Below are 12,793 nucleotides of genomic sequence, written 5' to 3'. Positions count from 1 at the left end.
AATATATCCAATGAAGCTTTGAAAGAAGATTGTAGATAGATTATTATTCTCTTTCTTTCTTTCTTTCTTTCTTTCTTTCTTCATCAACTTGTCTCCCTTTTTCTGCTCTGTCTGCTCTCTATGTCTTCTACACAGGCAACCCAAGCCTCCAGAAAGGGTTAAAATATGAATGAAACACACACATATACAAATCATTTAAGCCCCTACCCTAAAAGTCTTTATAAAAGTGTGTCAAAACTAATTGAAATAATAGCAACCCTGATGCTAAACAGCATAAATGCACTTTAGTTGACCAACATGAAGACACGTGATTCAGCAAAAAGCAAGAGGGGGGACTAAATTGTAACAAAAACATTTCCAACAACAACAAAGTAAACGTGGTTAAATATGTTTGTTTTAAGATTATTTGTGTGTGTGTGTGTGTGTGTGTGTGTGTGTGTGTGTGTGTGTGTGTGTGTGTGTGTGTGTGTGTGTGTGTGTGTGTGTGTGTGTGTGTGTGTGTTTCCTGAGCAGAAGAACTCTCTGTGGGCTCGCTTTACCTTTCTGGTCACAGAGAACAAGTCGCATGCTGTTTTACAAGAATGGAGATAAATCTGACAGGGGGTGTCGAGTAGCCGCCGCCAGCAGCCAGAGAAGCAGACCTCTGCTGGCCGGCCAGATTCTCATGGTCCTTTGGCTGCGGGAGAAAGATTCAGACTCTCCGTGTGGAAGAGATGTTGTTTTTTAATTAGCCGTGAAAGTGAGAAGTGAATCTGCTTATTAAAATATTTTAGGAAGAACCCACCCCCCAGATGTTGGCGACATTATGAAACAGATTCACGTGACTGCTTAGGAACGTGTACTCACTTCCACTGTTTATGTCAAAACACTCGTGGCCCATTGTGAGGATTGCCACATTTGTATAGGGTTCATTCACCTAAATGACAAATACACACAAAAATAAATTGTGCTGATTTAGACATATGCCTCTTTTTCTGAGATTTCTGCTGACACCAGCACAATGGAGGTGAATGGATCCACCACATTCATGTATAAAGGTTAAAAACATTATATTGTACGTATTTTCTTTATTAGTAGTAGTGAACCATTTACTGGTGCTTTATAATTCAGTTCCAAACTATTAAAAATCCTTTTGGCGGTAGTGTTTAACCATTTTGTTGTTCCCAAATGTTCCTGAGCTGAGACAAATGGACAACATTTTTCAGATCAGCCTGTGTTCCTCTTCTTAATTGGTTTGTTTGAATTAAAAATTATTTAAATATTAATATTAAATTTAACATGTAAGTGGTGAAAATCACAATCGAACATCCCAAACACTGTCATGATTCAATAGAATGGATCTAGAAATCATCAGAATGTATTTATTGATCCTTAATAAAGCCACTACGAACAACGTATAAACCCTTTATAATGAGCTGTGTTGGTCCAGAATGGCCTTTGTGGTGCTCACAGCAATAAAATAATTTAAATAAAAAAATTCTGCAGAGAAAAAATTTGTAGACAAAAATGTCACCGTTACCTTCACCCTGTTGTCATAGTTGACTATTTCTTTAGTAGAACTAGGAAGGACCAATTTCGAGGTCCGTGATCTGGGGTCCGAAGTGGAAGATGGACGTCTCATGAATGAATCCAGAACTATCTGCATGGGGAGGTCCGTCTGGAGGTAGATGAGAAAATATGCCTGTAACTGGGATGAACTGATCCTTTAATAACAGGGCTCCGCCACACACACAGATTATTTTTCTACTCTCCCAAATGAACTCTGGTTTCAGCTTTGGATACTTTTCATTCTTTTGCCTCTGGTTCCTTCTGCCTCCCTTTACAAGCAGAAGAGGTTATGGAAACACGGTTACGATGTGTTTAGGTGACTTATGTCAAATTCACTTAAAGTTCTCAAGCAGCTATTCTCAAGTAAAGTCGACCAGTGTTGCGTCCACTCGTATTACTCTCCATGCAAACACACACACACACGTGGCCCCTGGTCGCTCAGAGAGGGACAGTGGCTGTAAGGAAGGATTTACTGGGGCCGCCTGTCCTCCCAGCAGTAGGCTGATTGGAGGGGCCGGCTGTGTTTGTTAAGGTAATGGGCCCAAGGTGAGCTAATTCACAGGGTACACGCTCCGTGCTCTTGTCACCTCAGGAATACAGAGGAGTTGCCGGCGGGGGCTGGGGCTGGAGGGGGGGGATGGAGGTTTTCAGCTCCCCTGCTCTCCCCACAATCCCCTCAGCCTAACTCCGGCTCCACCTGAAAGTGATTACCAGGCTAGCCGTGAGCAAACAAGCCCCATATGGAGTGTCTATAGTTGGGGCTGAGGCCGGAGCCCGGGGAGCCCTCCTCCACCCCCTTTGGAGAGGAGAGGCCTGAGCAAACACGGCTAATGAAGTCTTAACAAGCGGCCCCGGGTTAGCGCGAGCCCGCTAAATGCCACCGAGGCTCTTGGAATTGTGTCCGGCAGATTGGATAAATCTCCTCCAAGCTTTCCTTTACAAGATAAAGTTGCATTAGCATATCTCCGTCTCGCCATCTCCGAGTTGAGGCCGGGATCTGGAGAGCAGTCGCGTTCGATGGGCCTCCTCTCTTCAGCGGGAGCACTTGATTCCCAGGGACAGAAAGGGACTTTAAACTGAACACATTAACTTCTGGATCTCGATGTGATGTGGATTTTATTCATTGGTCAGAGAGTATTTCTTTGAGGCTTCAGGCTACATCCAGACCACATCAACTCTGCAACGCATCCACCTGACGTCCAAAGTGGTTTCAGAGCCGCCTGAAACGGAGACGTTTGCTGGACCCGTTTGAGTTTGAAAACTCCAGCGCAGCATTTTAGTCTTGACAGGCAGAAATGGAGATGTTTAGAAACATGACGTAGACACAGCCGCTTGCTGATTGGATGTTTTCATTCTCCTATCACAAGACCCCCCCTTGTAGAACGCAACAAGGATAATCAAGTCTAGCTGACCCTGTTGCTTTTGCTAAAAGCAGTTCAATTCTGCCTTTTACGATAAAACAATAGATTACATGTGTAGGAGACGAGCTATTATCCGACTGATTACACCGGCACGCACATGCACGGTGTTAGTGGTCACGTGGTATGTCAGGCGTTTTAGTCTGGACGGGTATTAAAACTGAAACAAAGCCAAAACACTTGTGTGGACAGAGATTTTTTTAGTTTGAAAATGATAACGTGGATGGAGCCTTAATCTGGGGGGGGGGGTTCCTCACAGCGTGCAGCTCTGCGTTGCACACAGGAGACGAGATTTCCTCAGAGTAAATCATTATCTCTGTACAGAAACACTGCCCTCTCCCGCTCTCATCTATCCTCCCTCTGTTCCCTCCATCACTCTCCCACACGGTGACCAGCACCTTCCCTCACTCCCTCTGTTATTACGTGTCGGGCTTTCACACATCTCAAGTAGCAGGGTTTATTGTGGAGGAAATATCACGCCGTCCATTGTGCGCACAAACATACACAAATACCTCCACCAGCCGAACTCTTGTTTCCTAATCAAAAGCAAACAGCCATTAACTGAGCTCCCTCCTTGTTATCTCTCGCCGGCGAGTCACTTAATCAATCTGTGCTCAGCAGATGCTCGGCTCGCTCTGGCTTATTCTATTCATTCTGTTAAAGAAAAAAAAGAAAAGCGGCGTCACATGATAAAGACCTGGCTCCACTCCAAACACAATACCTCCAAACTTGAACTCCCAACACCAGCCCGGCCCTGGCACACGATGCTGCGTTTTGCTCGGATGAGAAACTCGGAGGAAGATGCCCTCTTTTTAACACCGGTTGCATTTTAAGACCACACATTGGCCTCCGAGCACCCAGACTTTGCACGAACTGTGTGTGTGTGTGTGTGTGTGTGTGTGTGTGTGTGTGTGTGTGTGTGTGTGTGTGTGTGTGTGCACGCTCACAGTCGAGGACAAAATGTCTGTTCAACAAGAGGGATCTCTTGTTGGGGAAATGAATATCGAGTTTCGAACAGATGTGCCGATCACATGTCTGGCCTCGCTCGCCTCGTTCGAACAGAAGCTGCATTCATTTAAATTCCCGAACCGTCTGTGATAGAGACAGTAATGATAGTCATGATAACACGGCATCAATTACACATCCCAATTGTTTTTGTTGTTTTTTTTAAAAATATATTTTTAGAGCGTACGAATATATTTTTAACATCCTTGTGCAGTGCATCAGTAACTCATGAGTTCAATATCTGATATGAAATGATTAGGAAAGATGTCAGCCTTTGCAGCAGAATCCGGCATATATGAGTTGTACTTATGTAGAAAGATATTTGGGAATTTATATTTTCAAAGCAAAAAACATTTTGACAATTTACTGGTGTCCAGCACAAGTACAAGTCGTGCAGTTACTGGGTAACAGAAGGTAAATGTCCTCAAAAGGTATGAAAAGGCACTTATCGTGTCAGTTATGTTTTATCACAGCTAATTCATTATTATGTGCGACTTCCTTTCCTTTTATTTTGTTGCTAGTGTAGTTAAAATGTAAGTTGTATACCGTAACTTCATGGTTTGGTAGAACTATTATATTTCCCATGGGTGTCACTGGCTGTCAATGTTACAATGGAGACACAACTCTGTTTAACTCTGGACTTTTCAGATAAGTCCGAACTAAAATAACAGGTGGGAAAGGTTCAGACCAGACCTCAGACCAATGGAGCAAAATTTTGTCTAAACGAAAGAGGTGGTCTCGGTCCGGATAAGAAAAAGACCATGATTTGCTTTGTTTGCAGAGTGGTGACACTTTGTTTGGTTACTACACAAACATTAAGATTATTAGTTTGAGTGCAGTGCGAGTAAAGATCCTGTCTGCAAAATATCACTTGAGTAAAAGAAGGAAAAAGTCAAAAGTAAAAGCACCTTTTGTGCAGCAAAGTGTCCCCCGAGTTATAAACTGTTTACTTTTGGGTAGTTTAATCTGTGTGTGCTCATATGTTTTATATGTGAAATGTATTAAGTCAAGCCAGTTGGCAGACATGATAAAGAGGAGCACAAAGTACAGCATTTCATTCTGAAGTGTAGCCTATGGTGGAGAAATCCCCCCCGGACGTGGAGGAATTCAAGTGCACTTCAAGTATCTCACAATTGCTCTTAAGTCGCATGTGAATAAAATGTACTTTGTCACCACTGCAAATATCACACGGACCATTTCTGTGCCTGAAGCCAAATCACACAACTGCTGTTCAGTTTAAATCTGAGGAAAAAATAACGACCCACTCTCCACCGAACCCTTCTCGAGGTGGTTCAATGAGATGAGTGTGGAATCAGAGATCCTCACACAGCCTCCGTGGGCATGTGAACCGTGCGTGTGGAGGCGCGCGCTCCGTGAGTCTGCCGCGCTTGGTCTTTGCCTCGCGCAATTACGCCTCCCGCGGAGCTGTGTGCGAGCGTTAAACGAAACATTAGCACCTCATTTAAAAAATAAAACGAGCGCAGACAGCTCCCTGGGCAGTCTTATCATGCGCAAATTAGCCAATTTACCCAACTGGCCTCTCTTACGCACTCACTCACACACACAGAAACAATCATCTGAGGCTATAGACGCTTCCTCTCTCTGTCTGGTGTACGTGTTACCATTGTTGTGTTGTGGCACTATCAAAGATTGTGTGTTTGAGGAAGTTACGAGACACTGAGCAGAAAGTGTGGTCGCAGGGGGGAGATTGTGCGTAATTTTCTTATTGACAGATCCTGTGCGTAAAATTCTTACCAACAGATCTTCTGGTGTTCTTGTAGCAGTAAGACAGTTATATATGTAGCACCATAATATGAATATTAGAATATTATGATCTTAATATCTGGAATAGATTTTAATCTTTGGATTTTGTTTTTTAGGAATTCATCACAGGGTTATTATACTTTATTCCAAGAGCACAGTGCTTGACACACATCTGTAAACAAACACCTTACACTGAACTTTATTTTGAAAACAGTTTTTGACTAAATATGATATAAATGGGTTTATATGGTTCCAGGGAGTGTTTTATGAATCATCAGCTGTACATAACCATGCGTCGCAGTGTTCTCCATGTCATCCACATCCCTGTGCCACAGACTCTGGCTACGAGCTGATATGATCATGAGCCTTATAACAAAACATTTGGGGTAAAGAAGAAAAAGACATGATTGACACATGTGAAGCACCACCCCCGCCGCTCTGTGATTGGAGCAGCGGCCCCGGGAGGTGGAGCCAGTCCGGCCGTGGTATATATCGGCAGCGCTCAGTCTCCCAGGCTGATGATTTGTATGGGAACCAGGACTAAGGTGGGACGAGCCGACTGAATGTAGTCGATGTGTTTATTGAAAGAAAGAAACAAGGCCCCACGGTTTTTTCTATTTGTGGGTCGGACAGCAGCACTTTGTGTTTTTTACTCGGACACCAGAGGATACAGAGCGCAGCCTCCAGGAGAAGCTGGATTCATCTCTCAGCCATCTTGACTGCCGCTCGCCGCCCTGAAGGCTCGTTTTCTCCTCTCCTCCTCCTCCTCCTCCTCCTCCTCATCATCATCATCAGCCCCCAAAGTAAACACGGCTTGCACATCGCTCGCAACTCCGTGCGAGATCCCGAGAGGAGCGAGATGGGCTCGCTGCGCAACGTTTAGCGGGAGCGCAGCCAAGCGCAGGCGGCTGAGAGGATTTATTTGTACCGTAGCAGCAGAAGAAGCAGAGGGGGGACGCGCCGCGCCGCGCCGGAGACCATGGACCTGTTTGGGATTTACCTGCTCCTCTCCCTCGCTCTGCTGCCCCGATCCAGCTGCACCACGGCCAAGGAGATCACCTGCCAGGAGATAGCCGTGCCCCTGTGCAAGGGGATCGGCTACAACTACACCTACATGCCCAACCAGTTCAACCACGACACGCAGGACGAGGCGGGACTGGAGGTGCACCAGTTCTGGCCTCTGGTCGAGATCCAGTGCTCCCCGGACCTGAAGTTTTTCCTGTGCAGCATGTACACCCCGATCTGCCTGGAGGACTACAAGAAACCTCTGCCGCCGTGCCGGAGCGTGTGCGAGAGAGCCCGGGCGGGCTGCGCTCCCCTCATGCGGCAGTACGGCTTCCCCTGGCCGGACAGGATGAAGTGTGACCTGCTGCCGGTGCAGGGCAACCCCGACACCCTGTGCATGGATTACAATCGGACAGACTCCACCACAGTGTCCCCGGTGCTCTCCAAACCCACCAACCACCCCGGTAAGGGTTACAATCCGCCGAAAACTAAGCCCGGCAGACCCGGCGCGCCTGGGAAATACAAGCCGCCTGCCTCGCCGTGTGAGCCGGGGTGCAAGTGTCTGGAGCCCATGGTGCCGGTGAACACGGACCGTCACCCGCTTTACAACCGCGTCAAAACAGGACAGATCCCGAACTGTGCCATGCCGTGCCACAACCCCTACTTTACGCACGACGAGCGAGCGTTCACCGCGTTTTGGATAGGACTTTGGTCCGTGTTGTGCTTCGTGTCAACTTTCGCCACGGTCGCCACTTTCCTCATCGACATGGAGCGCTTCAAGTACCCGGAGAGACCCATCATCTTCCTGTCAGCGTGCTACATGTTCGTGTCCATCGGCTACATAGTGCGACTCATCGCCGGGCACGAGAAAGTGGCGTGCAACCGGGAGTTCGACGTGGAGCACATCCACTACGAGACCACGGGGCCCGCGCTGTGCACCGTGGTCTTCCTCCTCATCTACTTCTTCGGCATGGCCAGCTCCATCTGGTGGGTCATCCTCTCCCTCACCTGGTTCCTGGCGGCCGGGATGAAGTGGGGCAACGAGGCGATCGCGAGCTACTCCCAGTACTTCCACCTGGCCGCCTGGCTCATCCCCAGCATGAAGTCCATCGCGGTGCTGGCGCTGAGCTCCGTGGACGGGGACTCGGTGGCCGGCATCTGCTACGTGGGGAACCAGAACCTGGACAACCTGCGGGGCTTCGTGCTCGCCCCCTTGGTGATTTATTTATTCATCGGCACCATGTTCCTCCTGGCCGGATTTGTGTCCCTGTTCAGGATCCGGAGCGTCATCAAGCAAGGTGGCACCAAAACTGACAAACTGGAGAAGCTCATGATCAGAATAGGCATCTTCACGGTGCTGTACACGGTGCCAGCGACTATCATAGTGGCGTGTTACTTTTACGAGCAGCACAACAGGCAGAGCTGGGAGATTACGCACAACTGCTCCAACTGTTTACTGGAGCGGGACCGCAGGAGTCCGGACTATGCAGTTTTTATGTTAAAGTACTTTATGTGCCTTCTGGTGGGCATCACGTCCGGGGTGTGGATCTGGTCCGGCAAGACCCTGGACTCGTGGAGGACTTTCTGCACGCGGTGCTGCTGGGGGAGCAAAGGCACCAGCGGCTCCATGTACAGCGACGTGAGCACGGGCCTGACGTGGAGGTCGGGCACGGCGAGCTCCGTGTCCTGTCCCAAGCAGATGCCATTGTCCCAGGTTTGAGTGCGTAAAAACAAAAGCGACCTTATTGTGGACTGCTAATCGTTTGGGAGATAACCCATCACTCCCTGTCTTAACCAATTTGCATTGTAATGAACTGCTGCTGAGGTGTCCCCCCCCCCCCCTGTCCTCACCCCTTTCCCCCACACACACACACCTCTGTTGGGGGGGAGAGAAACTGTTGAGACAATGTACCTGGCATTCACAGAGCTTAATTCCTCCCTGTTTATATGTATTAGTGGTACAGGCAGGAAGCTTTTACGCAAACTGGGCATTACTTACATGACAGTTTGGTCCGTAAAGGAGCTTCACACAAAGAGCATTTGGCTTTTTTTAATTATTATTATTACCATTTTATCTCCATAGTGCCAGATAACATTGTATCATTCAATCACATCAAAGATAGTTTAAATTAAAAGCCTTAAGATAGTGCCCAAGTATTTTTTACGGGTCTTTCAGTTTTTTGTAATTTCAAAATGTATTTATATAAAAGTTATGTAAAAATGTGTACATTTGTGTATAAAAAGAAAAACTTTATAAGCTATTGTAAATTTGTACAAAGTGTAGATGTCTCTTTTTTGTGAGAAAGCAAATATGACCTTTATTTTGACAATAAAACATGGTGATGAATCTGAGTAACATGTGGAACTTTTGTGGTGTGTTTCCCATCATGCAGTTCCAGGCGCACTCTGTGGTTACTTGTGGTCACCAGCAGCAGCAAACAGCAGCTTTTTTTGAGGGGGTCCTGGCTAAAAGGGAAGCCCCCTTTTTAAACCATCACAGGCCGGTAATTAGAGGCAGGGGTTGCGTTTGGAGCATCTCCATAATTGTTAAGAGTCCTCTTCACATGCCTGCCGAAGCCCGCTTTCTTAATTTAGCAAAAAGAGGGAGTGGGTGAATGGGGAGGGGGGGGTATAAATGCAGGGAACGGACCCTTTTCATCTGCAGGAAACTTTGATCTTTCTTTTTTAACGGCCCCCAGAATAAAAGGTGGTGTGTATTAGGAGTGGGTGTCTGATGTGCCAAGGTTCCCCCTAAACGTCCCCATTTGGACGCTTTGATAGACGTCCCACAATTGAAAGAGCATTATGGAAACCCTCTTTTTTTTTTTTTTTTTTGCTGGATTTGTCAGAGCTGAAACCTGCCAGAGCCCCTGCGTCTTGTGTTTGGGTTTTTTCTCTCCCTCTCTCTCTCTCTCTCTCTCTCTCTCTCTCTCGAAGGGCCTGAATTGAAACATCTTTTCCCCTCGGCTCAAGCTGTGTCAGTGAGTGCAGGGGCCTTGACATGAATGATATTGAAATAGCAATGAAAGCCCCACAGGTGGTCTGTTCACATGATCTCACATCTTAGGAGGCTCTAATCGAGGCGCTTTCTGCTACAAATGTATCTGGTCGGGTCCCAATTAACCCAATGCACTGGCATAAGATGATACTGTGCAACCCGGCGCCGAGATGTCTTTGATTTACTGGTCAATAGTGACAGTGGACTTTGTACTGTTTCGCTTTGTTCCTGCTTTTATTCTTTCACTGTGCAGATGTGAAACCCTGAAGCGTCTTTTCAGTGTAAATCAGACGTGTAAACCGTGCACGGCCGCTGTCACTGAACATGTGCTGGAAGGAAGTTTAACGATGGGAGCAGAGGCCTTTCTTAGCTTGTCCCCTCCTCAGAGAGGTTCTCTGCAGTTTCAGTGTTTGTGTGGATTTACTTGTGATCATGTTTTCAGAGTTTGAAATCATGTTCAGTTGCAAGTTTGAAATATGTGCATGAGAAATTAACATCACTCATTGGCTGGCTTGGCAAAGAGACACTCGGTCACATTTGCATCATCCAGTTCTGCAGCTTGTTGTTGTTGTTGTTGTTGTTGTTGTTGTTGTTGTTTACTCCAGTGAGCAGCTCCAGCTCTGGCTGCTAGCCTCACAGCAGTGACATTAATGTGCAGCCCCATCTAGTGGTGGAAGCAGCACTGTACAATTCCACACTCCCGTTGAAAGCTCTCGTGTAAGAGTGGGACATGTGTAACTGTTTCCCTTTCTTCTTGTTCCTGCTCCCAACTCCTACATTATTTAAGACAGAGATTCTTAATCTTTCTCAGCCAAGGACCCCCTCCAGGATAGAAAATATTCCAGGGACCCCCCTCTTATATGTCCCTTGGAATAACTGGACATAGACTTTTTTTATATGAAAGGACACCACGAGAGAAACGTGTGAGAATGATTGTAGATGTGTATTTAAAATAGTTTGTTTATGTCAACACATATATCATGATCATTTTAATGGATGAATCTCTGGCAGTGTGCCACGGACCCATATTTGAGAACCTCTGATTTAAGACTCTAGTCAGTGAAGTCACCTGCAAGAAGCAGCATAGCTTCTGAATTAGTATAAACTCCATAACAAGGCAGTGGGTGTTGTTATGGAAAATCTTTGAGAGGATGTTGAAGAAGAATCAAGAACTTTATTGTTATTGTGCAAGCACAACAAAATCACAAAAGTGTCGTCCTCAAATCACATGCTGCCTGTTAGAGACGTGGAAAATATTATATTACATACACAAAAGTGGTATGTAAATATGATATTCATTGCACAGAGTTTTAAGGTTAATATTATGAATATTGCACATGATAAATGTGATAATATGTGGACATATATATTCATTAAAAAGGGGCAAAAACAAACCTTGGGAAATTTAACAAAATTGATCTTTTTAAATAAATAAATCAACTAGAACCTTGCTGCTCTGTCCTAATGCTGACCAGTGAACGACCAAGTGGACCCACCACCTGCTCAGGTAAGTTTAGGAGGAGCGTAACAGTATCGAATTAAAGAAAATCACAAACAAAGCATTCGTGTTTCTTTTCTTATTTACAGCTGATGTCATGTTTTATTTCAGGGAATCCACACACAGGCTCATGAACCAACTTAATTTACTGCAGATGTATTTATATTCTTTTTTAAATTGATCCTATGTTGACAACATGACAAACACACATCACCACAACTGGGCAGAAGTCCTTAAACACAATTTAACTTTGTGGAAACACAAGCTACTAAAACAAACAGATGTTATTTGTGTATCTTGTCTAATCTAATGATTGATTCATAGATGAACTGAGACACAGGAGTTAAATCAACAATCCAAGACAAAAACACAGTTAATGTTGGGAAACAGCAAAGAGTGAAAAAGGAAATCGAAGCAAACTTTTCACCCTCTTATTTCTATAAAACATTAAAAAGTTATTGACATGTTGGATGTCATTGTGTCCCTCCCTCATGTTCACATTTTAAACTGCTATAAAATGTGCAACATGCATCAAATTAATTAAACTGTACAAAAAAAAATCATTTATAAAGACAATTAAGATAATTATTATTATGCAACTCCTGTATGGAAAGTTTACATATTTCTGATTGCCATATGAATATACTCTATAAGGTCTTCACAGATCAAAAAATATATATTCAACTATATTAATTGTGTACATTTTTATCAAATCTATAAAAGTAAAAATGGTAATGAACAATGTAATATTATTATTAATAGTAATCAAAGTAGAATATGTGAAATGCATTGTGAAACCCATTGGCTGATTGAGTGCTTGAGGTGGGGGGGTTATGATAATTGTCGTCAGCTTTTAAACATCACATTTAAACTTTACACCAAGATTCAAAGTCTTGTTTTCTGTTAAGATTCTGTTTTAGTCCATTTTCTGAAAAGATCCTGTATCAGATTTAACATTTAGGAGACGTCATGAAATAAAAAACTCCCGACGTGTCTGACTCCGTCCCCACAGACGCACCAACTGTCCAGCAACATAAAAGCAGCAGGTCCCGTCACAGCTCCTTCACACAAACATTATAATTTACAGGTAACAGGCGGTTTCCTCCATTAAGGTGCCGTGTTCCAGGGGAAAGTATGAGGGGAAGAAGTCAGCAGTGCTTCTCACAGACAGGGCAGGGCTGGAACAAGTGCTGGGTATTAACTGGTAATGGCTCAGGTCAAGTCTGAGTTTATGGTTTGTGTTTATTAGGGACTCTTTTGCAGGACACAACTGAATCCTGCTGGGGCTTGTTCTCGGTTACCAGCTGTGGCCTGTGGCAAACACCGCCTGGTGCTGCCGCTGCACAACTGTCACACATCCCTCAAAACCCAGCACAAGTCGGAGAATTGATCTCTTCATGATGCAGCCTCTGTCTGATTGAAACGTCTGCTCGCCCGTCCTCTGCGTCCGGGCGTTGAGGCCTCACTGGAGCAGTGCTCTGACATCACGGCCTATCAAATATTAACGTCAGCGTTTGATGAGAGGAAGACACAGGAGAGTGGGGGGGTGATAGTCAG

General features: G+C 45.3%; 1 protein-coding gene across 1 annotated transcript; it reads left to right on the top strand.

Moving 5' to 3' along the window:
- Nucleotides 1-6,242: 6,242 nt before the first annotated feature.
- Nucleotides 6,243-9,092, top strand: fzd8a (frizzled class receptor 8a). The gene has a single exon (XM_034572745.1). It carries the CDS (start codon nt 6,715-6,717, stop codon nt 8,458-8,460), a length of 1,746 nt encoding a protein of 581 aa, XP_034428636.1. The 5' UTR covers nt 6,243-6,714; the 3' UTR covers nt 8,461-9,092.
- Nucleotides 9,093-12,793: the final 3,701 nt, after the last annotated feature.

The sequence above is a fragment of the Hippoglossus hippoglossus genome, chromosome 20, assembly GCF_009819705.1.
Source record: "Hippoglossus hippoglossus isolate fHipHip1 chromosome 20, fHipHip1.pri, whole genome shotgun sequence".
NCBI classification, from domain to species: Eukaryota; Metazoa; Chordata; class Actinopteri; order Pleuronectiformes; family Pleuronectidae; genus Hippoglossus; species Hippoglossus hippoglossus.
Note: the sequence above shows the minus strand (reverse complement) of the source record. Positions and strands in the feature narration are given on the sequence as shown.

Coding starts and splice junctions, on each gene's coding strand:
- fzd8a (XM_034572745.1), top strand. CDS start 6,715: ATGGACCTGTTTGGGATTTACCTGCTCCTCTCCCTCGCTCTGCTGCCC.